Source organism: Podarcis gaigeae (genome assembly GCF_964106915.1).
Source record: "Podarcis gaigeae genome assembly, chromosome: 9".
NCBI lineage: Eukaryota > Metazoa > Chordata > Lepidosauria > Squamata > Lacertidae > Podarcis > Podarcis gaigeae.
Genome location: NC_139685.1, coordinates 50,885,823 through 50,907,824, shown reverse-complemented (window position 1 = coordinate 50,907,824; position 22,002 = coordinate 50,885,823). Strand labels below are relative to the sequence as shown.

The 22,002-nt window shown below is 40.3% G+C and overlaps 2 protein-coding genes across 2 annotated transcripts in view; one reads left to right on the top strand and one right to left on the bottom strand.

The window, feature by feature from the left end:
* Positions 1-12,651, top strand: part of FGF2 (fibroblast growth factor 2) — a 25,834-nt gene extending 13,183 nt beyond the window's left edge. Inside the window, exons 2-3 of the mRNA XM_083756088.1 lie at positions 6,815-6,918; positions 8,687-12,651. Coding sequence (XP_083612214.1) covers positions 6,815-6,918; positions 8,687-8,872 — 290 coding nt within the window. The 3' untranslated portion in view covers positions 8,873-12,651. The remainder of the gene's footprint in view (positions 1-6,814; positions 6,919-8,686) is intronic.
* On the bottom strand, positions 9,315-22,002 carry NUDT6 (nudix hydrolase 6). Its single transcript, XM_083755987.1, has 5 exons — positions 21,597-22,002; positions 20,636-20,839; positions 18,573-18,628; positions 12,023-12,077; positions 9,315-9,711 (listed from the first exon to the last, which is right to left on the bottom strand). Exons 1-5 carry the CDS (start codon positions 21,847-21,849, stop codon positions 9,320-9,322), a joined length of 960 nt encoding a protein of 319 aa, XP_083612113.1. The 5' UTR covers positions 21,850-22,002; the 3' UTR covers positions 9,315-9,319.

Here is a 22,002-nt window from a genome sequence, read left to right as displayed (position 1 = left end):
AGACTATGGTTGGCAAGCACTTTTGTCTATTTGTGTATGTTTATATTGTGTGAAGTGTCTTTTCCAGTATAATCCTATGCATGTCTATTTGGAGGTGAGTCCCATTGAGTTCGGTTCCAACTTTCACGTCTTTTAGCATCCTTCCCTGAGTATAATAGTTCTTGGAGGTACGTTTAGCTGCTTTCTAGTACCAGGCAAAGAAGACTCCCAATTAATTGTTCCTGGGCTCTTTAGTTGAATGTGCAGGAGCAAGATTTAACTTATATGCATTTGGCCCAGTTACTTAACCGCAGTGTATGTCACGCAGGGGCCTCATGAAAGGATTTTCCTTAGAGGGCCTCTGCAAATATGTTGGAGATGGGCCTCGAACTCTTGGCTTGGAACTGCCTTTTCCGTAGCAGAGATGGTAGTAATGGTAGTCATTGATCCAGGGACGTGCAGCCTGGGTTTTTTCAGTGAGTACACAAACTCCCTTCTTGTAAACTGAAGTGTTTTGCTGATTATTTTGTCAGTTGATGTAAATTAGTTGCACGCTAGAGAGATGGTAAAAGTTCAGATGGTGTGTATGATTTTTCTTCACCTTCTTTGCTCTCCTTGTAAGATTCAAACGCTTTTTATTTGCTTTCTCCCATTATCTGGATTTTGATTTGTTGTGTATAATAATCTCTTATTTGATAATCAAATATTTGGGAGGCAAGATTATCACAGAAGTTACTAAAAAAAAAGACGAGGGATGGGGAAGCAGGGAGACAGCTAGGCTCGACAATATTAAGTGCTGATCATGGGATTAAAACTGGCTTAAAAAGGACTAAGCTTTTGTAACGGCTTATATAAAAATATTTTAACTGTGTGGGGTTTGGGTGGGAGAATGAACAACTAGCTGTACAGGGATTGTGTTTATATTGGACTCCAGTTTATATTGCTGTGATTCTGATGTTCTGATACGGCCTCGGGGGCAGTTTCCCATTTGTGAGGTGCAGCTGTATCCCTTACTATATTAGCATTCAGAAAGAATCTAAAAACATTCCTGTTTACCATTTGGTGGCTGAAAGGTATGGTTATTGGCAACCAAGAAATTATTTTATAGAAGTTTAAAATATCCTTTTTTATTTTTAATTATATTTTTGAAACTATTTTGTATGCCTTCTTTGGCGGGAAGGGCAGGATATACATTGGAATAAATAAATAACTGTGCTTATCAAAACGAGAAATCCATCACAGAGACATAGCTGTGGCTTAGGATGCTGGTAGTGGTGTGAATCTTGCTGTGTAATCTTATGCGTGTCTACTCAGATGTAAGTCTCATTGAATTCATGTGCCACAATATGCATTGGGTTTTGAAGCACAGAGCTAGCAAAACTGAATGAAAAGGGAAGGATTGCTAGGTAGGCATATATGAGTGCCATTAAAAACAATGTATAAGTTGTTCGTGTTTTTGACAATTCATTAATTCCTCGCCTCTGGACGTAGGAGTTGTATGGAAACTCATTCTCAGTATAAATGTCACAGGCATTTTGGTTCTCAGCCCAGAGACAGTGTTTTCAGTGCCACCACCTTAAACATTATTCATAAACCAGGTGCTTTGGAAACAAAATATGTACTGATTGCTTTTACCAGATTTACAAAGCAATCCTATGCATGTTTGTTTTCATGTGCCATTGTATTTGATAAGGCTTACTTCCAGGAAAAAGTATGCATCCAATCCCATATGTTATACCCATTTACCTGGGAGTAAGCTCCATTAAACTCAGTGAGACTTACTTCTGAGTAGATAGGTGTAGAATTGTGCTATAAGGCCAAAGTCCTCCACACACTTACTGAAGAGTAAGCCTCTTTCTATAAAATTGAATTCATTTATAACTGAACATTCATTGGATTGTGCTGTTAGAACCATTACAGAAATAACCAGTATACAATTCAGAGTGTGTTTTTATACATAGAAAGGTTATTAAAAGCACTACAAAACCACCATTAAAATGACTAGCTTCTCCACAAAATTTCTTAACAACTACATAGGCCTGTTGGCAAAATATATATACAGTATCTATATCTTTGAATGTGATATAAAATGTGAAAAGCAAAGACCACATATGAAAATATGTTCCACAGCATGAAATGAAGCAGCCGACTTGTGGTTGAGGCCGGTCAGCCCTCTGAAACACGGGGGACAACTTGTTGCAGCTAAGTTGTAAATACTTTTAGAAGAAATAGCTACACTAAAGCATAAATGCATTTGTTACATGCATTATGTCATTTGTACTAGCCAGAAGAAGTGTTTCCCACTATTATGTAATGCATAAAAATTAAAGCTGGCATTGAGCAGAAAATAACCACAACTGAACAGCTCCCATTCTTCATTCAGAAACTTGTTCTATATTAAGCAGCACTGGTCCTTTGCAGGATATGCCAGCTAATCCCAAATTATCTGTTAGCATTCCCCTGAAATGAGGCCTTTCACAGAAATTCTGTTGTATAATGCAAGTACAAAGTCTGTTGCACCTGTATCCTTGTACATCTTTTTTGTATATAGAAAAACATGGGCAATAGAAGGGTTTTATAACTTGGAAAGCTGATGCAAAATCAAGTAACTTCGGGTTTCCTTTAATTTAAGAGAGATAGCATTCATCTTTCAAGTAAAGACGTACTGAAGTAAATACAGTACATAATATAGTCACACTCCTTCTGAGTGATCCTTTCATAGTTTGAATGTAAAACATGCATCCAAGCACCTATTGCTGTTCAGTCACCAGGTGACCAGTAGCCTAGTATGCCCATCTTTAAGGGCATTGGGGCACCTACTGTGGGAGGCCTTTTCTGCAATTCACCCAGAAGAAGCTGCTGATTTGGACATTGGTCCATCTAGTCTTGTCTACACCAACTGGGATTGAACCTGGGACCGTCTGCTTGCAAAGCAAGTGCTCTATCACTACAGCCCATCCATCTCAACCATGCAATTTTCTGTTTCCACAGAATATTTATGATGTCCCTCTTTCTCCCCTTCCACTTCTTATGTCCCTGCCACATCTGCTTCAAAGTTGTTCTAATCTTTGGTTCATTAATATAACATGTTTTCTTTGTTCTAATACAGGCTTCCTCAACCTCGGCCCTCCAGATGTTTTGAGACTACAATTCCCATCAACCCTGACCACTGGTCCTGCTAGCTAGGGATCATGGGAGTTGTAGGCCAAAAACAGCTGGAGGGCCGAGGTTGAGGAAGCCTGGTCTAATATATGCTAGAGCCCTAGCTCAACAAAACACTTAGCTCAAATGGTGACTTAGTTTAACCTTCATTAGTTAGACAAACCATGTGCCATCTTACAGACTAGTAAGCAAGCTGTGGCTTGTTTCTCCAAAGGTTGGCTTGTTTTTCAGTGGCTTTTGCCTTGTGCTCTTGTCCCAAGGAATGGGGTGGTCAAACAAAGAATGATTAAGCAAGGTTGTTGGGTTCAAACAGAACACCAAGTTCTAGTTACACTTAGTATCGGCCATGGTTTGTAAACCAACAAGAAATTCATGGCTTCATTGTTTGGTGGGAGGAAACCAACTATGGTTAGTAAGCTAGGCTGGGTTTGCACATTCAAACTAATAATCGTTTGTGATCTTTGCATAAAGGGTGGTATATAAATTTAATAAATATTAATAAGTTAAGTTGAACAAAGCATGGCTTAGTTTTGTGTGTGAACAGTCCTCTTGTTATACTCTCACCTAATAATTAGTAGCTTTCGTTGACAGTCAATTTATTCTCATTATAATACATTATAATGCTGGCCTATACTTCCATTTGGCATTCAGACTGTATGTTAAAAATACTATTTTTTTGAATACAGAATGAAATAACATCTTGCTCTACAAAAGTGAGACTCTGGGAAGTGGGTATGAAAGTATGGTTTTATTCTCCAATGGACATTTTTAGATTGGCCAGAACAAACTTAAAAGCACTCCACTTTAAACCATGTTGAAAGCTATCTCATACTTTTGGGCATTCAATATATCCATTTGGATAATACATCTAGTCAGTATATGAGAAGGGATTTGTGCCATAAGACTCTGAGAATTTTAAAGAAGGCAGAAAGGAAGAAAATATAGGCCAAATATAATATTTCCCCCAGTTAAGTGTAAAAATATTGCTTCTGACTCTTCGGAATAAAGTTGGTCATCACACTTCTGTAGAATGTTGTTTGCAGAATACAGGGCATCGTTTTAACTTCTTAGCAAAGGTAGAGGTTAGAGTTTCACCTTTTTCTCTCCACTGTTTAAATAGCTTGCTTTTTCAATTGGTCATGTATTTGTTTTTCCTCTGAAAAATTTGGCAACTACATGGTACTGTTTATGCTGGCAGTAAACAAATAGCTATAATTCTTTCACATTGTCAAAAGTAATGGTTTTTTGAGTTAAACAGTTAATACAAACTTGAGTTTCAAAATATTATATTATGTATTGAATAGGTTTCGGTTTCCAAACTCAAGACCTGCTTTTCGGTTTTATGTCTTAATATCATCTCTGCAAGTAACTTCATCTGAGGATGCAGTGGAATTTTAATTTGCAAGTCTTATGTTTCTTAATATTGAGGTTCGGTTGTCTCTCAATAGTGCTGTTGTTTAGCTGAAGAGGATGCAACACACCTTACCAAAGTCATCTCCCATTAGCCAAGTTACAGTGTTATTTAATACACACAAAGTTTATCATATATGATTAGCCCATTTAAGTTAGTATCATCTTAATTGTCCATGAAGGTACTGATATTGTCTCTTCACATCTTTGCTGGCAAGTTGTTTTTTAAGAGCATTACGAATCTCTTGAGGGGTAGATGAGCACCATTTCCTCCCTACCCTCACAGCCAAAGGATGTACAGCAGCAGAATATTTTGGGGTAAGATCAGGGGAGGCCAATATGTTCTGCTTCCTCCTGAAACCCCCCTAGGTCCAGGCAGATGCTAGGACTGATACACGTACACTCCTCCCCTTTAAATAGATATAAGGCAGTGTCAGGACTTATCCAGAAGAAAATTTTCCCATTCCCTCCTCCATCACAATTTTATTGATTGGGCACAGGTTTTCAGATTGGTATTAAAGATGCACCTATGCCTTCATTACATCCTTACTTTATATAAGGTATAAAGTGCAATTAATTCCCAAACCAGTATCCATGGGGCAAACAATATGGGTATAACAAAAAACAGATGGTTTTGTTGGCTAAGTAGGGGAAAAACAGCCTGGGGAGGCCGCAGTGCTGAACAGAAAATGGTGCTTGTCCATTGACTATTGCCCAAATCAAAATTCCCACTGCAGTGGGAAAAGTTGCAGGTACACTTACCTAACTATAGTTTACTCCTTGGTAAAGTGCACTGCATCTTCGGTTTTGTCAGTAGCAAAGATTGCATTTCAAATTTCTGGAGTGCATTCAGTTTAAGAAGCATCAAGAAATATTTCATGTCCAGTAAATTTTGGTAGAGTTCTTAAGATCAAATCCTTTATAATGGTTTGGAAGCAGTTTATATGAATCACTTTTAAGAGCCTGTTTATGACTAAACAAGCTTTGGTAGTACATGGAAAAAATTGGAAAATGGGCTATAAAGATATTTCAGAGTAGTGTTTCTGTTTTATTTTAAGTGATATACAATCGTAAGATGGTTTCTTTCCTTGCTTCTGTTAAGTGTCCTTAGCAATTTAAACATTGGTGCAATGAAGTAGATTAGTTCTGAGTTTTCTTTTCCTGGATAAATGATTAGGATCTTCTCCATCAAGTATTGGCTGGTTTTGAAAAGCATACAGGAAAAAAATACATTAAACTAATTTCAGAGGAAAATGCAGAGAGACAGGAATCATTTATCTAATGCTTTTTGTTTGCTTTATGATATATTTATTTCATAAAATTCTCAAACAGCTTGACTGCAGAAAACAAAAAGATAAAGCAATAAAATTATCACTTACAAGGATTAACAATAAGAATTTAAGACATTTGAAAAGTTGAAATAACAGCAGTAGACTGAAAACAGAACAGAACTGACATCAACTTTCTTAAACATTTGAATAGGCTTGTCTAAACAAAAATGTTTTTAGCAGGCATTGAAAAATGTACAGTGAAAGCTGCTGGTCTAGTATCAATAGGCAAGGAGTGTAGGTGACGCCACACTAAAATATCAAACTCTGACTGAAATCACCTACAGGCAATTCCCCACTCCTGCGCGTTTGAGGTTCACATGGCCGCGCACAAGCATGCCGTTTTTGGCGCCGAAAGGCGATGGAGCGGGGGCAGGGCAAGAATGGGGTGGGGCAGAACAGGGGGGTGCCCATTTGCGTGCAACCTGGTGCAGCAGCCGGGAACAGAACCCCCACATAAGTAGTGATCCTCCTTTACGTATTGTAGACAGATTGCATCCTAGTGCCATTTTGAACCGTTTTGGAGGTAAAATGTAAATGCCCTGCATATTTGTGTTAAGTCAAAACTTGGTACAAATTAGTATGAATTGTGTTACAGTTACTAAGTTTGCAGTTTTGAAGTTCCAAATGTGGAGGAATCTTTTAATGTTTGATGCATTACGGTATTTTAATATTGTGTTGGAAGCCGCCCAGAGTGGCTAGGGAAGCCCAGCCAGATGGACGGGGTATAAATAAATTATTGTTGTTGTTGTTGTTGTTGTTGTTGTTGTTGTTATTTATTATTATTATTTCTGAATTCTATAGTGCAATAGGTTGGGTCACATGGCTGGGGTTATTCAAAGCCATTGCAGCTGCCCTTCAGAGTGACCCATGGATGACAGCTCACACTTTGTGGGAATTATTTGAACATTGACATTGTCTTTCTTCCTATCCAGTCAAATTGCTGCTTCAGGCAGAAGAGAGAGGAGTCGTGTCAATCAAAGGTGTGTGTGCAAACCGTTTCCTTTCTATGAATGAAGATGGCCGGTTGTTAGCACTGGTAAGCAAATGCTATCGTTTCTTTCTCCCTCTCGTATTAGGGTGGAGCTAGAGGACATGGAATGCCTTTAATGCTTTTTAAAGGTTCTCAGAATTTGGTGCAGTTACAGGAGAACACAGCTCTACCTGTAGGCATTAATTAATACCTTTCTTGGACTTCCACTGTGGTACAGTGGAACCTTGACTTCCAAACGTAATCTGTTCCGGAAGACCATTCGGCTTCTGAAACGTTTGAAAACTGAGGATCAATGGGCTGCAAAGTAAATGGGGGGGAAAATGAAAAACATGCCTCGGAAGCCATTCGACTTTTGAGGAATGTTCAGAAACCGGAGCACTTACTTCTGGGTTTTCAGCGTTCTGGAGCCGAAACGTTTGAGAACGGAGGCATTTGAGTTCCAAAGTTTGACTGTACTTCCATTTTTGGGTTTTCTTTGATGGCCGGGGTAAAGTAATATTTTCTTTAAGTATATTTTAGCATTTACATCACCATTAGTGTGGGTTAGTAATGGAAGTCAGTAAATAAAAATATGGTAGTAAATACACTGGCGGAATCCAGAGATAATTGTGCTTAAGTCTAATCAAAATCAGTAATGTGCATTTTCCAGGATCTTTTGTATTAGAAATTTTTCAGTTTGCAACAAAAAAATTCTGGTGCCCTTGAGGATAATCTGATTTAGCATGCTTATTTTCCTTGAGTAAACAAAGTTAAAAACTTTGAAACTGCAAAGCTTGCCTAATAATGTATTTGCATCCCTTCATTATTATTAATTAATTTATTGACACTTTCTGTGGAAAAAATAAAGCCCTGGAAAAATTTTCCACCCCACATCCCTGATTGAAATGGGCAAATTGTAGTTTGTGCCCAATTAATTTCAATGGGACTGACAGCACAACAGTATACATGTCCACTCAGAAGTATTTTCCATTACCTTTGCATGTAATACTAATCCAAGATATGCACAAGGGGTGTGCATTTGCAGACAGCCCTATTCATAAAACAAACCAGGATTCAATGCTTACCATAGTTTCCTGTTACATGCAAACCAGAAAGTACTGTTAAAGGCTTCAAAACAAGCCAGGATATTAAGCCAGTTTAAACCATGGCTTCGTATCCTGGTCTGTTTTGAAGCTTCAGGTTTCCATATTATGGAGTGCTGAATCCTGACTTGTTTAGTTGCTTGTGTGAGGAGACTAGAGGAGGCTTCCTATAGGAGCACACAGTGCGTATCTGTGAACCATCCTAAGATTTACGGATGAAGGGCAGTAAACAAAATTTAATTAATTAAATAAATAACCTGTCTTACTGAACTAGGATTTTTGGTTTAGCATTCCATGTAAATGCAGCCACTGATTTCAGTGGAATTTACACTTAAGGAAGTGTGTTTAAGTCTGCAGACTCACTTACCTTATTAAGGGTGGACAGTTAATGTGTATAAAAAATAAATATTTTCTATTCCTATTACATAAGGCAGTGTTGACCTTTGATCAGGAAATTAGACATCTAGTTTACAAAAAGCTGTTTGGTTAAATCTTTTTGTAAACTTGTTCTCTAATTTGGAAGTAATATTTGGAAGTTGTCATTTATGTGGTTGTGGAAGCGTGTTATCTATGGGAGCTTCAAAAATAAAATAAAATAGTGTTCTGATTGTATATGTGTATTATCCTTTTGCTAAATGGGTGTGAACGCTGATCAAGTCTTAAATACTTCTGATTAGACTATTTCGTGACAGTAGCAAACTATGAATAATGTTTTCTTCCTTCATTTTCAGAAATACATAACAGATGAATGCTTCTTTTTTGAACGCTTGGAATCTAATAACTACAATACATATCGATCTCGTAAACATAGTGATTGGTATGTTGCACTGAAACGAACTGGGCAGTACAAACTCGGACCAAAAACTGGACGAGGACAGAAAGCTATCCTTTTCCTTCCGATGTCTGCCAAGAGTTGATTTTAGTGGCAGAGTCTATAAAATATACTACAGCAGTGGTAAACTTCCGCTTTGCCACAAGACAGAAAAATGTGACCAAATATTTGCCAGGATCAGCTGCACTAGCAGATTGATTGTAGAACTGTGTATGTTTTAAGCCTTCTAACTGTTTTAATTCCTGGAACCGTATATGTGTGTATGTGAATGTGTCAGGCTGGAACACCAATGCACCTGTTTCCAACTTGATGGTTTGGGGGTAGAGTTAAAAATATATATTATTTGGGCCATTCAAGATGAAAGGGGATTAAACATGTGCATAGCTAGAGAAACATTAGCATTTCAAATGAAATAACATATATTATCCCGTTATAGGTAGAAAACGGAATTTAATTTGGAACAGAATATACGTATATTTTAGTACAAGGGATTTTTTTTCTAAGCCAAAAAACAACAACACTAAATGTATTGCTAACCTGTCATGTTTCTATAATTCTCTGGCAGCTCTCTGTGGTACAGCTTATAGAAAAGGCCTGTGTACACAGATGGAAATTCTCTCATGGTTAAATCAATTTTATCAAACCCTTCCCTATACCCATAAAGAAGCAATCTAGCAATACTGCTGGTGATTGGAGTAGTGTCTGATGTCTTGGCAAGCTCAGCTAGGTCCATCCACTCACACCTCAGGCACTCCTGTTGGCATAAACTGATTTTGAAAGAGGAAGGCTCCATTCGGCAGATGATGTACATATCCGACTTGCCAAAGGCTCCCGGGTGTCTGTGTTGCTGCCGTATGCTTAGGAGGGACTTGAATTCTGACTTAATGCCAGTCTCCTCGAAGACTTCTCGAACTGCTGTGCTCCCTAAGGAGGAGGAAAAGAAAGAGTTCCTTTTTTAAAAGCATTAACTGTAATTCTCTCCTCCATCTTCTCTCTCGCTTTGCCATTAGATTTTCAGTTGTGGTAAACATGCCTTCAACAGCACCATCCCTCCCTCTCTTAGACTGAGTGAAAAATATATCCCCCCCCCCAAAAAAAATAAAACCCTCTCCACAAAATACTTTGGTTGTAGATATTATAAAAGCACTATTGCAGGTGTTTCAATTTGAAATGCAATGTATATGAAACCACCTTATACCAAACAAAGCAATTACTGTCAAAAGTTTTCTGTGCTGTTAAAAAACAGAGCTACTGCATTTATGATTAATCCTAGGTACGACCTGAATCATAAAACTGTAGAGTTGGAAGGGACCACTAGGAACATCCTAGTCCAGCCCCCCAAAATGCAGGAATAGTTTGCCCAACGTGAGGCTCAAACCCACAGCCCTGAGATTTAAGAGTCCCATGCTCTACCGACTGAGCTATCTCAGAGCTTCAAAACACAACCTTGGCCTTGAATACAGGCAACATTAATAAATTTCTTAATTTCTGCTATGTAGAACTTACATTTTGGAAATGTGTTTGTGGCTCTAAAAATAATTTTAAAAAGCCCAGTCCAGCAAATGCATAATTAGGAATTATGAAATTAGGTATGTGTCTTATGTGTAATTATTAATCACTCTGTGATTTTAATCATGGGTGGTATACAGTATCAATGTCCATAAGTAAACTAAAATAAATGGGTTATAAAGTGGCACTTACAATTATAAGCACATGTGGAAGACACAGCCACTCCTTCCAAGTAGTAAGTAGCCTCTTATTGCAAGAGTTCATTGTGGATTTAAGAGTGATCTATCAATGGCATTACTGACCTTACAATCGTACCTTGGGGCCCAGACACCTTGTGACTCAAACATTTTGGCTCCCGAATGCTGCAAACCTGGGAGTGAGTGTTCTGGTTTGCGAATGTTCTTTGGAACCTGAATGTCTGACGCGACTTCAGCAGCTTCCGATTGAGTGCAGACAGCTCCTGCAGCCAATCGGAAGCTGCGCCTTGGTTTTCTAACATTTTCAGAAGTCAAAAGGACTTCCTGAACGGATTCCATTTGACAACCAAGGTACGACTGTGTAAGATAATTTATGGCCCTAGAGTTATGTCACCCATTCAAATGTTCAAGTGGGCTCCTCATTTGTTCTGAGTTTCTTTCATTTGAGGCCATGGAAGTCGGCAGATATTAAAATGTAAGATTCTAAATTAATTCCCCTAGCCTGCCTTACAGGGGCTGCTTAATTCCCTCTAAAAGATTGGTGATCATGACACTCTTCCCTTCCTACGTATGCTGTTTCCCCTCTCTTTCAAATCTGGAGATATCTAAGGTTAGCATTAATTCTGCACAAACGTTTTTCCTAGCTGTATTTAGCATGAAACCATTTTAGAAGCTTGGTTTTGCTGGGTTTGCAAACCATGGTTTGGCCTACAGGTTTAGAAGCAGGTTTGCAAACCATGGTTTGGCTTACAAAAATATCAGGGCAGCCACATTTATTTTAAAATAATGACATTATAACGTTCACATCATTGTAACAAAATTTGCAACAGTCTGCCTTGAACATCATCCGATACAAAGGCACCACAAACCTTGAGAAACAACATAGTAAATTTTAAATAGGAGTTGCTCCTGCGCACAATCCATGCCATATAGCAAAATGTGAGTTGCACAGTACATGCTGATTGTTGATGCGTTAGCAAAATGTTGGCTGACTGCTTTGCTGTGCTACCAAATTGCTATTCTGTCTTTAGTATGTTGATTCATACCATTGTTTTCCACCTTGCAGACAAAGTATATTTTGTGAGATTAACATATCTATTCAGAAATAGGTCCTGTTGAGTTAAGTGGGACTTATTCCCAGGTAAGGGTGTAGCCTAGGTTGGCAGGCTACAAAGTATGCTCACTTAACCAAAAACCAGTTTCACTGAAATCAAGATATGCTTCCAGTGTAACTAAATACTAAGTTAAGTATGTCATGAGTAGATTAGTAAATTAAGACAGTTTTCACTGAGTTATTCTTTTAGATATAAAATCATGCCATGCCTTGTGTATATAAATTAAGAAAAATTACTTACTAGGAATAAGGATGCAAACAATTTTGATGTGCTATAGGATTCGTCATTTTACCTACTTACAGCCAGAAGTTCCCATTTGCCATCAACAGGTTTCAAAGAAATTGCAGGCATGACGACTTGGGAGGTGAGGAAGGACCAACCTTATGTAATTAACCGAAATAGCCAAGTACTTACCAATATCTTCGCCGGGTTCAGACAATCCTCCTGGAAATTTCCATGCATTTCTTGTCTTAACAGGGGAATAAAAACAACCATATGGTTAATTTGTTTTCTTTGACAAGACACCAGAAATAAATTGCTGCCTCTCTTGACTGGTCCTTTCTTTTGTTTTTGCAAATGTGATCACCAAAATACAATTAGGTGTCTACGTGTTTTGCAATATAATAGACATATAGTAGATGTCTATTATATTGCAAGAAAACATACACTGATTTGTCTGGTGACTGTTAGATGGTTTATACTTGCAACATTGCTGCTCATTAACAGTTTTTAAAAGCTGCTATAGGTAATTATATTCTATAGCCACAATCCAATGCCGAGTTAGGCAAGTTTAAGCCTATGGCCTTAAGTGTACCTAACTCTCTGTTGGACTGGAGCCTATGCAATCTAATATTTAATCATGTATACTCTACTTCAATGTTTGCAAACACCAGTACATTTTCTAAACAGTGATTGATTGTAGTACTGTTCTATACTGCACTGGCTATGAATTTTACTTTTGTGTCTGTAATAACCAATGTGTATCACATCATTTTTGGTTATGAAGCTGAAAAATAAAGCTGAAGTTCTTGTGTGCCAGCTGATGAATCATGTGCTTGCGTAATTTTTAAAGACCAAAATGGATAAAGGTTTTTTACCAGCATGGTGTGATACCTACTGCTAATGACATTCGTTTCAAAGAAGGGCAGGTATGTTGAATGCATTGTTTTGATTTGCACCCCAGGAGTAAAGCATTACATATTTCTGATTATCTTTCTCATTTTTGTTAGACCAGCTTCAGATTAATGTGTGGTAATGGGGAGGGGGGTGGGGACTGAGTGTTTTCTAAAGCAGTAGTATCCTTCTAACTCACTTGGTCAGTGCACAGTAAGAGAAGGAAAACTTTCTGTGGTCAAAAAAATAAAAATAAAAATTTGTCCACTAGCACCTTATAGACCAACTAAGTTTGTTCTGGTATGTACATTTTAATTTTTGCATCCAAGGTCGAAACACCTTTTAGGTATTATACAAAAATGAACAAAAATGAAAATGTACATACCAGAACAAACTTAGCTGGTCTATAACAGTGATGGCCAAACTTGGCCCTCCAGCTGTTTCTGGACTACAACTCCCATCACCCCTAGCTAACGGGATGATGGGAATTGTAGTCCCCAAAACAGCTGGAGGGCCAAGTTTGGCCATCACTGGTCTGTAAGGTGCTACTGGACAATTTTTATTATTATTTTTATTTCGACTGCGTCAGACCAACACGGCTACCTACCTGAATCTAGAACTTCTGTAGTCAATTAGTTGGATCCAGTTTGTTGCACACAGCCCACACTGAAACCAACCACTGTTTAGTTGTGAAGGACATGTCCAATTGATTTCAATGGGATCTAAGTGCAGCTAATTTCCAGTGTTTTGCATGCTCTCTCCCTGTCATGGTGAAGGCTCCTGCCACGAAGTATGAGCAAGGGTTGTGGGGAGAGGAGCATGCTTAGTTATTTCACGGACACTGTGCATGGGGAGAGGTTTCTGCACCACCCTGCCCCTGCTCATTTTGCTCTATTGCAGCAGTACCGCGACTGACGGGGATTCTCTAGGCAAGCAGTGGGAACCTCCAGTTTGCAGGCCAAGCACAGGCTTTCAGACCTCTATCTGGCTCTCAGGACTCTCTCTAGACCATGAAGACCCCATCAGATCTGCTGTGCATTCACTTGACTGGATGTATCCTTGAACCATCATCATGCCTCTTGCCCAGATAAGAGACAGGAGTCTGGCTTTTGCATGGGTAGAATGTAGCCTATTGCATACAAATAGGAGTTGCATCCCTTTCTTTTGCCTCTGCCCCCAACTACATGTGACCCCTGGAAGGTCCTGAAGGACACCGGTCCTGAAAGACCTACATTGGCTCCCAATACATTTCCGAGCACAATTCAAAGTGTTCGTGCTGAGCTTTAAAGCCCTAAACGGCCTCGGCCCAGTATACTTGAAGGAGCGTCTCTACCCCCATCGTTCAACTGAGGTCCAGCTCCGAGGGCCTTCTGGTGGTTCCCTCACTGCGGGAAGTAAGGTTACAGGGAACGACGCAGAGGGCCTTCTCGGTAGTGGCGCCAGCCCTGTGGAACGCCCTCCCAGCAGATGTCGAAGAAATGAACAACTATCTGACATTTAGAAGACATCTGAAGGCAGCTCTGTGTAGGGAAGTTTTTAATGTTTGATCCTTTATCATGTTTTTAATATTCTGTTGGGAGCCGCCTAGAGTGGCTGGGGAAACCCAGCCAGATGGGTAGGGTAATAATAATAATGATGATGTTGCCCAAGGGGGGGATTAACCCTGGCGTTCAAAAGGGGTCCCCACATCAGCTCTAGGCAATGCATCTTGGTCACTTTTGCTGCTACTTCCCTGCCCCCATGGGATAAGCAAGTGTGTGTGAGAGAGAGTGACCTTCTGGTTTCCATAATGCAACAGGGGCCATACTACAGAAAATTGCCTGTCCCATCAGAAGAAAAAAAGGAGAAGAGTTTGGATTTGATATCCTGCTTTATCACTACCCGCAGGAGTCTCAAAGCGGCTAACATTCTCCTTTCCCTTCCTCCCCCACGTCAAACACTCTGTGAGGTGAGTGGGGCTGAGAGACTTCAGAGAAGTGTGACTAGCCCAAGGTCACCCAGCAGCTGCATGTGGAGGAGCGGGGAAGCGAACCCGGTTCACCAGATTACGAGTCTATCGCTCTTAACCACTACACCACACTGGCTGAGATGAGGGTATGAAAGCAGAGTGCAGAGACACTCCCACCCCTGCTTCACAGCATATTAATGGGTTCTTCACTAATTTACATACAAAACCAATTGGTGGGTAACCTATTTTGTTTCATGGGCCTTTAGACTTTGCTTTTCATGGCTGGAAACTGTTTTGCATTTTAATGCTCTTCAGCCCTGACGTCACATATGCAGCTCTTAACACAGTGCAGGTCACCGTTACACAAATACATAAGACTTTGAACTTTCAATACATTTGGCCACACCACTGGAATCTAAAGTGCTGTGAAGTTTCTAAGCACACTGTTTCTGAATCTAAAAGTAGCTGCTGGCAAATTTCAAGCAATTTTTTTTTTAAAGGCAGAAAGCCAAATCCTTAACAAGTACAATATGGTTCTTCATAAACTTGCTCTCCCTTGCTTAAAAGTGTGTTTTAAAATGTATTTTTGGAGGAATTGTTATATTCTCCATCACCCATCAGATATCCAGAAAAGAGTGTTATTTTTTCCAAATTGGGATGTGTGAATTTTCCTGTGCTGCAAACTGTATAACTGTAGCCAGTTAACATCTTACAATTTTTGTGCCAAACATAAGCATTAATCTGGCAATTTGTCAAAACGCAGGCAGTTTTACATTACTTGCTACATAGGAGGATTTGTCCTTGAACTTTTGAATTACAAATGAAACATATAATGCCTGTCTTTCCATTAATTAAATGTGCTGTATAGCTAGCGTGAGTTGAAAACTAATCGTACAGCTAAGACGAAGAAAAAGCAATTATTCAACCAGAATATCAGGAGGTAACTGAAAATAAGCAAGACCTTATAGAAAACAATAGAAATAAAGGCTTCCTGGTATATATAATTTGGTTGCTGACTGAGAATTTTTAACTATCCCAGCATTTTTTTAGTATAGGTAATAAATAGTTTTAAGATACGGTATAAAGTTCTTAAGAGTTTTATATTTCAATTTATTATTTCTATGCCATTCTTAACGTATCTTTCATCAGTTATACTTTCCACTGAATTTAAGATACATAGCTGGATCCTCAAACTGTTAAGGTTTAATTCACCAAGTTATTGATTCTTATCTACCTTAGATTTGTAGTGAGTGGAAGCAATTATCGTGTGATGGATATTCAGTGGCTGCCTTCCAGTTCCACATTACAGAAACCACCACGACCACAAGTAACACTTGTGCTTTGGCAGGTTCAGCTATGAGGCCAAGCAGCAAAGTGTATATTTGCAGTTTAAATAATCTGGCAAGCCCTATGAATAGTGGTCTATTCTTGTTATCAGCTCAGATGTGTAATTTATTGCTGTGCTGGGGCTATAAATGCATCATGATGTCGCAGACAAAACACGTCTCTGTTTGGAAAAGAACCCACAGTGGTCACAGTATTAACATGGGGATAAGTGGGTTTAAACCCCATGATTGACAATCCCAAAGGGCCAGGGTGCCTAATACTGCTGAATCATGGCTGGTGCTGATACCGGGTTTGATGAAGCCTTAGACAAGACACCCTCACTTGGGTAGGGCCCCCTCAAGGCTTACTGGGAAGTGGGAATGGGTGGCAGCGCTGAAAGCATCATGCTCTTGCACTTCCTTGGTCCTGCGCTATAAAGAGAAGTAATGGGGTGAGGCATCCACAGCCACTATTATCTACCCAATGCCCAACACTCCTTTGCTCCACCTCCGATGTGTGTGTTGGGGGCGACAATCAGAAACTTTTGGGGAAAGAGAAGCAGTGGTAAATGTAGCTGTCTGGCCCATAACCTTTATAGTGCCAGGCTATACAAGCATGTGATGGGCCCTTCTGGGGCCCTAAGTATTTGCCCCACCTGATCATGGCTATTGGATTTACCTGGTTTCAACTACAACTATCCCGGTTGAATAGCAGAAAATCCTCTTGGCTATGGTGCTGGCAGTTGTGATTGCAATGTTAGTCCAATCCTTTTCCTCTCAGGCCCCATTTTCCTAGCAAAGGGGTGGTTCAGCAACTGCTATCCACCGTCTGGTGCCTTCTCTGCATGACTAATGTGAGTACGTCATCAAACGACCTCATGATGGGTGGGTATCTCTTGATGCTTGAGAGTGGGTTACAATGACTACGTTACATTGGCTTCAGCCCCAGGATAACCCAACACAGTAATATTGTAGGGGCCATAAGACTGATAAGACGTCAGTATACCTGAAGGAGTGTCTCCACCTCCATCGTTCAGTCCGGACACTGAGGTCCAGCACTGAGGGCCTTCTGGCGGTTCCCTCACTGCAAGAAGTGAGGTTACAGGGAACCAGGCAGAGGGCCTTCTTGGTCATGGTGGCCGACTTGTGGAACGCCCTCCCATCAGATGTTAAAGAAATAAACAACTATTTTATGTTTAGAAGACATCTGAAGGTAGCCCTGTGTAGGAAAGTTTTTAACGACTGATGTTTTATAATTTTTTTACGTGTTGTAAGCTGCCCAGAGTGACTGGGAAAACCCAGCCAGATGGGTGCGGTATAAATAATAGAATATTATTATTATTATTATTATTATTATTAGTTAAATCTCATTCAAGTCCATAGGTCTAAATTAGATTCAACACATGTATGCCAATGCAATTGACTCATGCATTGTAGCTTTAAGTCATGTACAATTCAACACGGGTTACTGCTTACGGAGTGAATTGTACAGACTAGAGTTACTCTGCCAGTTTTGGCTGCCTTGCTGTCTCTGCTAAAACTTTTAATAAATTCTCTTCAAACAAATTACAGCAGACGCCCAGTAGCTTATTTTTAAAACCTCAAATGTAGCTTGCTTTTTTCTCCAAAATACCAAGAGAAATTAGGCTGCTCCTCGCAGCTTAATGGTTTGAATTTTTCTTCAGTTTCCATCCTAGATTCTACCAAACCCATCTACTCCCTGTAATTCTGTCTGTAACATCCCGTAATGGCTATGAAACATTTAAAGGCACAAACAAGATATGTTCAACTTGATCCAATGCATTATTACTCAGAAGTGTTCCACTGTGGTGGTCAATGGGACACTGGGGAGTGAGAATGCATAACACTTCACTTTTAATGTACACTTGCTGATTATCTGTTAATTTAACAAATGGCTGAATTTCAACCCACCAAATAAAGAGTGTGTGAAGGCTCCACAAACTGAAAAAACAAAACCCACTCAAGCCTTAAGTTTAAACAAAAGATTATGAATATAACATCAATGACTTAAAAGCAAAAGCAAAAGCAAAATGCCAGCATCAAAATCCAGTAAAAATCACAGTGAGCTTTTGTACAGATTGTTTAGGAACTTCCAGAACTGAATTACCCTTTCTAAATATAAGTTAGCTGAAGAAAAAGTATTACTTCAGACCATTGCTATCCCAACTAATCATTGACAAAAACAATGATCACAGAGATGATCTACACTCCAAAGTATTGGCCTTTGTCATTTTGTCACTACAGATGGAAGCGAATAAAATTAACTTTTAACCATTACATGATATAAAAGACAAACAGGCTTGTTAATACAATTCACTACATTCAAGTCAAAGGGCTGGATCTTGATAAAGGCCAGAGGAAGAAATTCTGGTGGTGGCGCTGTTCTACAAAATGCTGTGCAAGAGCAAGTGGAAGACTTAGCGCAGACATTGAGCAAGGACGCATCTTGAGATGGTGTGCAAGGTCTTATGCACAAGACTTGTGCCAAAACCTCCCAGCAAGCGGAAGTATGTCTCCAGCACCAAATTATTTCTTCTAGATAATGTGAAAGACTTACTTTATTCCTGTCCTGTACGACCAATACTTTCCCAGTGTGGACATCTAATACAGCACCTGTTGGAGAAAGAATATTTTCTGTATCCTCGGATTTTTAATGAAGAACCAATGATCAAATGTTATATTCAAAGCAATGGGTGTTCTTTAAGGGGAGAGGGGGAAATTAAGGGTGATTCTTTAGAGAAAAGATACCACTGGAAATGCCATCTCTCATGACGAGACCAATATAGCGATCACTTCCCCAAATCTGAAACAAGTGGCTCAGATGTTTATTAGTTATGAGGCTGATGATCCACAACCCTGTCAAAATGTGCCTGCGTGTGCCTGATCTTTCCACTCTGCATCAGTTTTGCCCTCTGTCTCTCTGCCCACCTTACCCAAAATTTAAAGCCTCTTAATGGACAGACAGTGGCTTCTGAATGCATGTTTAGCCACTGACTTCTGTGGGCTGCCTGCATGTTACGTTTTAATCCTGCATTTTTGAAGGACAATGAGATTACATTTATGAAGGCATATAGACTCCAAAGCAAAAGTATTTCCATATGCATGCTTAATAAACTAATCACACTTTTATGTGTGGGAGGAATGGTTTATAAATGAAACAGCAACCCTGATGTAACATTCTGAAAGGACATTCCTTAGGAAATTAGTCATAAGCCTCCCAGCCTATGCCATACAATGATATGACTTTGTCCTTCTGGTACATGGTTGGCAGTGTTCTGGTTGGTGTGAAATCTTATTTAGGATGCAAAGCAAAAGCTCAGATTAATTTGGAAGTTACCTGCTAAGAATGTGCTTGGCTTTTGTGTTACAAAAGGAGTCTCAGATTTCTATGACACTTAAGTGTGAATGAGCAATCTGGCCAGCGAATTCTGTACTGGCGGAAATTTCTGAGCTGTCTTCAGAGGCAGCCCTACATATAACACGTTGCAGTAATTTAACCTAGAGGTTACCAGAGCATATTGAAAGCATACTACTATTTTAAACAACATAGTGAAGTGTATGACTCAGCGGACATTTTACTTTTGTTTCAATCATAATGCCCTTTTTACTTTTGTGTTGTAAAAAAGTTTGTGTGAAAAATAATAACCATACAGTATGTTGTTATTAAAACCTTCCTGTGCATTGAGTTACTGCAGAAATAGGCAGGAAGTAGCATTTGTTTGAAATGTAAGTGCTTTAGGGCAAATCTAACTACCATTATATTTCAAAAATTGTTGAAGACAACAGGGTTTCTTTAAGAAACTGAAATTGGCATGCATACCCTGACAGTGCTTTCAGCATTATATTTTCACATGACAGAGGCAGGCTCTTACAGTTGTCTGGAGATGGAAATAGCCTACAGGAGTGAGGTACAGATACAAAAAATGTTCATTTGTGGTGGTTCTAGATAAGGAGAGGTAGGGTGAGGGGAGGCCAGATAACAGGCACACAGCACAGGCAGGCAGTGACTATGCCATGTGCCAGCCCCTTGTCCAAACTGGGAAATTGTGTTTGTCCTTTCAGCTACCTCTCAGGTTTGTGGCGGCTGTTGCTGTTGAATGCCAGGTTGGCTTTGAATAAGACCTCCCTCATCATGATCTGATTGTGGATGAGGAGGCTGATCTGGTCTGTACCACTGAGACCTGGCTGGGTGAGTCATGTTTTAATTACTGTACAGTCGTACCTTGGTTTTTCAAACAGCTTAGTTCTTGAACGTTTTGGCTCCCAAATGTCGATGGGCTTCTGCAGCCAATCAGAATCCGCAATTTGGTTTTTGAACGTGCCTTCCGGAACGGACTTCCGGAATGGATTCTGTTCAATTTCCAAGGTACGACTGTATTGTTTTCCCCATAAGCTCAAAAACATGCTCAAACATGCCCTTAAAAACAAATCGAAAAGTATTTTTTGCCTTTGCTGCCCTCTACCGATTTAGCTATGCTACAATCCTAAACCAACTTTTTGTGGTCTGGAAAATTTTGTGAATTGAGGCAGGATCCACAACTCTGGTTATTATTAGCCACTGTTGGCACCAACACAGACAACAATACACAATGTTTCTCTCTCTCTTTCTCTGAAGCTCACCTGCAACTCCTACTTGATGAGTAGCATAATGGGGTAACCTGCTGTGTCCTTCTGCTAGCCAAAGGGTGAGTGTGGCAGAGTCCGATTCTGCATGGTGGAAGGCAAAGCCTTGCTCTGCAGCCACAGCTATAAATCTGCTTTGTAGAATAGGAACATGCAGCCAGACTGCTACGTAGCCTTCTGTTCTCCATTGCCTGATAGAATCTGGGAGGAGAGAAGCACAGCAGAATATACTGATGTCTATGCTGGCCAAGTGGGGCTGCTAGCTCTTGGAGGCTTGGAACAAGTGATGGTCACATGCCTCATCAAGCCCTCTATACCAGGGTTTCCCAAACTTGGCTGTCCAGCTGTTGTTGGACTACAGCTCCCATCATCTCTAGCTAGCAGGACCAGTTGTTAGGTATGATGAGAATTGTAGTCCAAAAACAGAAGGCCAGCAAAGTTTGGAAAGCTCTGCTCTATACCATGTCCATATATAAGGGGTAGCTATGGTTGCGTCAGTGATAAATATGTGCACAAGCTAAGATGAATTATCCTTTTGAATGATCCCCTGTATCTGAAAGCTAAAGACTGGCATTAATCACACTAGCTGTATTTGTACAGAGATACAAAAAAACAGGCAATTTGGCTGCAAAGATACAGTTGCTTTTCTCCTTCCTTTGTTGTGCAAGAAAACTAAATATGGAGTCAATTAATTCCATTCGAACTGGGCAAGAAGCCAGGATATGAAGCTATAATTCGGATGAAACAAGGCATGGGGGGATTCTAAATCCTATATCGGCAAATCCAGGTTGCATAATCGTTATATTTGACTGGACAGTGTTGCGCAACCAACAATCTGATCGCCCACCAGGAGAAAAGCAGAATAAATGAGCGAGCTTTGGTCTGTCAGGCAGTCGCTCGAGCGCCGACCCTGCAAAGACGCGCCAGTCTCCCCAGAGGCTCAGCAAAAAGCACTTGCCCTGCAGGCACCTCCGAAAGGTTTCTGGCTCCAGGCTCTCCGGGGAGCGCAGCTGGGACAGGCACAAGCTCAGCCCGCCAAACTTATCCTGCAGCGGCTGCAGCCCGGCCTCGGACAGGCCAGAGGCGGCGGCGGCGGCGTCACCTCGAAGGCGGCCACTCGAGCAAACGCGGCGCGGAGGACGAGGCTGCAAGAGCCGGCAAGCCAAGGGAAAGAGCCGCCGGCCCCGCGCCGTCCACCCGGCCCCTAACATGGCGGCAGCTCAGGCGACAGCAACAAGCCTCAGAGATAGGAAACGGGGGGGGGGGAGGCTAATGGCGCAGACTTCCGGTAGTCATGGGTAAAGCTTTGCTCGCGTCCTCCTGGAAAGCGAAATAGGGGCGGTTCGCGTTGCCTCGCGGCATCT

Excerpts from the sequence above, each read along its gene's own strand:
- NUDT6 (XM_083755987.1), bottom strand. The coding sequence starts at position 21,849 with ATGTTAGGGGCCGGGTGGACGGCGCGGGGCCGGCGGCTCTTTCCCTTG. Across the intron at positions 18,629-20,635 it reads TCATCAAGTAGGAGTTGCAG|GTGCTGTATTAGATGTCCAC; the intron begins GTGAGCTTCAGA and ends TTTCTCCAACAG. Across the intron at positions 12,078-18,572 it reads TCGTACAGGACAGGAATAAA|ACAAGAAATGCATGGAAATT; the intron begins GTAAGTCTTTCA and ends TCCCCTGTTAAG.